Source organism: Buceros rhinoceros, unplaced genomic scaffold (assembly GCF_000710305.1).
Source record: "Buceros rhinoceros silvestris isolate BGI_N320 unplaced genomic scaffold, ASM71030v1 scaffold11532, whole genome shotgun sequence".
NCBI lineage: Eukaryota > Metazoa > Chordata > Aves > Bucerotiformes > Bucerotidae > Buceros > Buceros rhinoceros.
The window spans coordinates 33212-34170 of NW_010400733.1; the positions used below are offsets into that span (position 1 = coordinate 33212).

General features: G+C 62.5%; 1 protein-coding gene across 1 annotated transcript in view; it reads left to right on the forward strand.

Moving 5' to 3' along the window:
- Window positions 1-959, forward strand: part of LOC104489806 (TGF-beta receptor type-2-like) — a 12620-nt gene that overhangs the window by 6015 nt on the left and 5646 nt on the right. Inside the window, exon 3 of the mRNA XM_010132011.1 lies at window positions 90-898. Within this exon, the coding sequence (XP_010130313.1) occupies window positions 90-898 (809 nt within the window). The remainder of the gene's footprint in view (window positions 1-89; window positions 899-959) is intronic.

Sequence of the window (959 nt, forward strand, 5' to 3'; positions counted from 1 at the left end):
CTTTGCCTATTTCCCACCTCCACGTGATGGAAACAAGCTGTCGCAGACCTGCAGCGGCAGCGCCCCAGCCTTTGCTTTTCTCCCCGCAGGCTACTCCATGCTGCAGAGCAAAGAGGTGATCCCGGTGGCCGCCATCAGCCTCCTGCCCCCGCTGCTGGTGGCGGTGATGATCACAGTGATATTTTACCTCTGCCGCACACAGAAGCGGCGCCGGAGAACCAAGGCGTGGGGTGGGAAACCGGGACAATCCCCGGTGCTGCCAGGGCCGGGGAGGTCTGTGGAGCGGGAGGAGAAGCTGTCCGTGCTGATGGACGAGTGCTCGACAGACGTTAGCCCCACCTGCACCAGCGGCCGCCCCGCCGAGCTGCTCCCCATCGAGCTGGTCGAGATGGTGGGCAAAGGGCAGTTCGCGGAGGTGTGGAGGGCCAAGCTGAGCCACAGCCGCTCGGGGCAGTACGAGACAGTGGCCGTGAAGATCTTCCCCTGCGAAGAGTATTCCTCCTGGAAGAACGAGAGCCAGATCTTCACCGATGCCAGCCTCAAGCATGACAGCGTCTTGCGGTTCCTCACTGCTGAGGACCGGGGCACAGGTCCCCGCCGCGAGTACTGGCTCATCACTGCCTACCACAGCCGGGGCAACCTCAAGGACTACCTCTCCCACCACATCCTGAGCTGGATGGACCTGCAGAAGATGGCAGGCTCCCTGGTGAGTGGGGTGGCCCACCTCCACAGCGACTACACCACCTGCGGCAGACCAAAAATCCCCATTGCCCACCGGGACATCAAAAGCACCAACGTCCTGGTGAAAAACGAGCAGGAGTGCGTGCTCTGCGACTTCGGCATTGCCATACGCCTCGACCCTTCCCTGACAGTGGATGACTTTGCCAACAGCGGGCAGGCAAGTATGAGCCACCGGCCCCCACTTTGCAAACCAACCCCAGCAGCCAAAGCCCCCACCC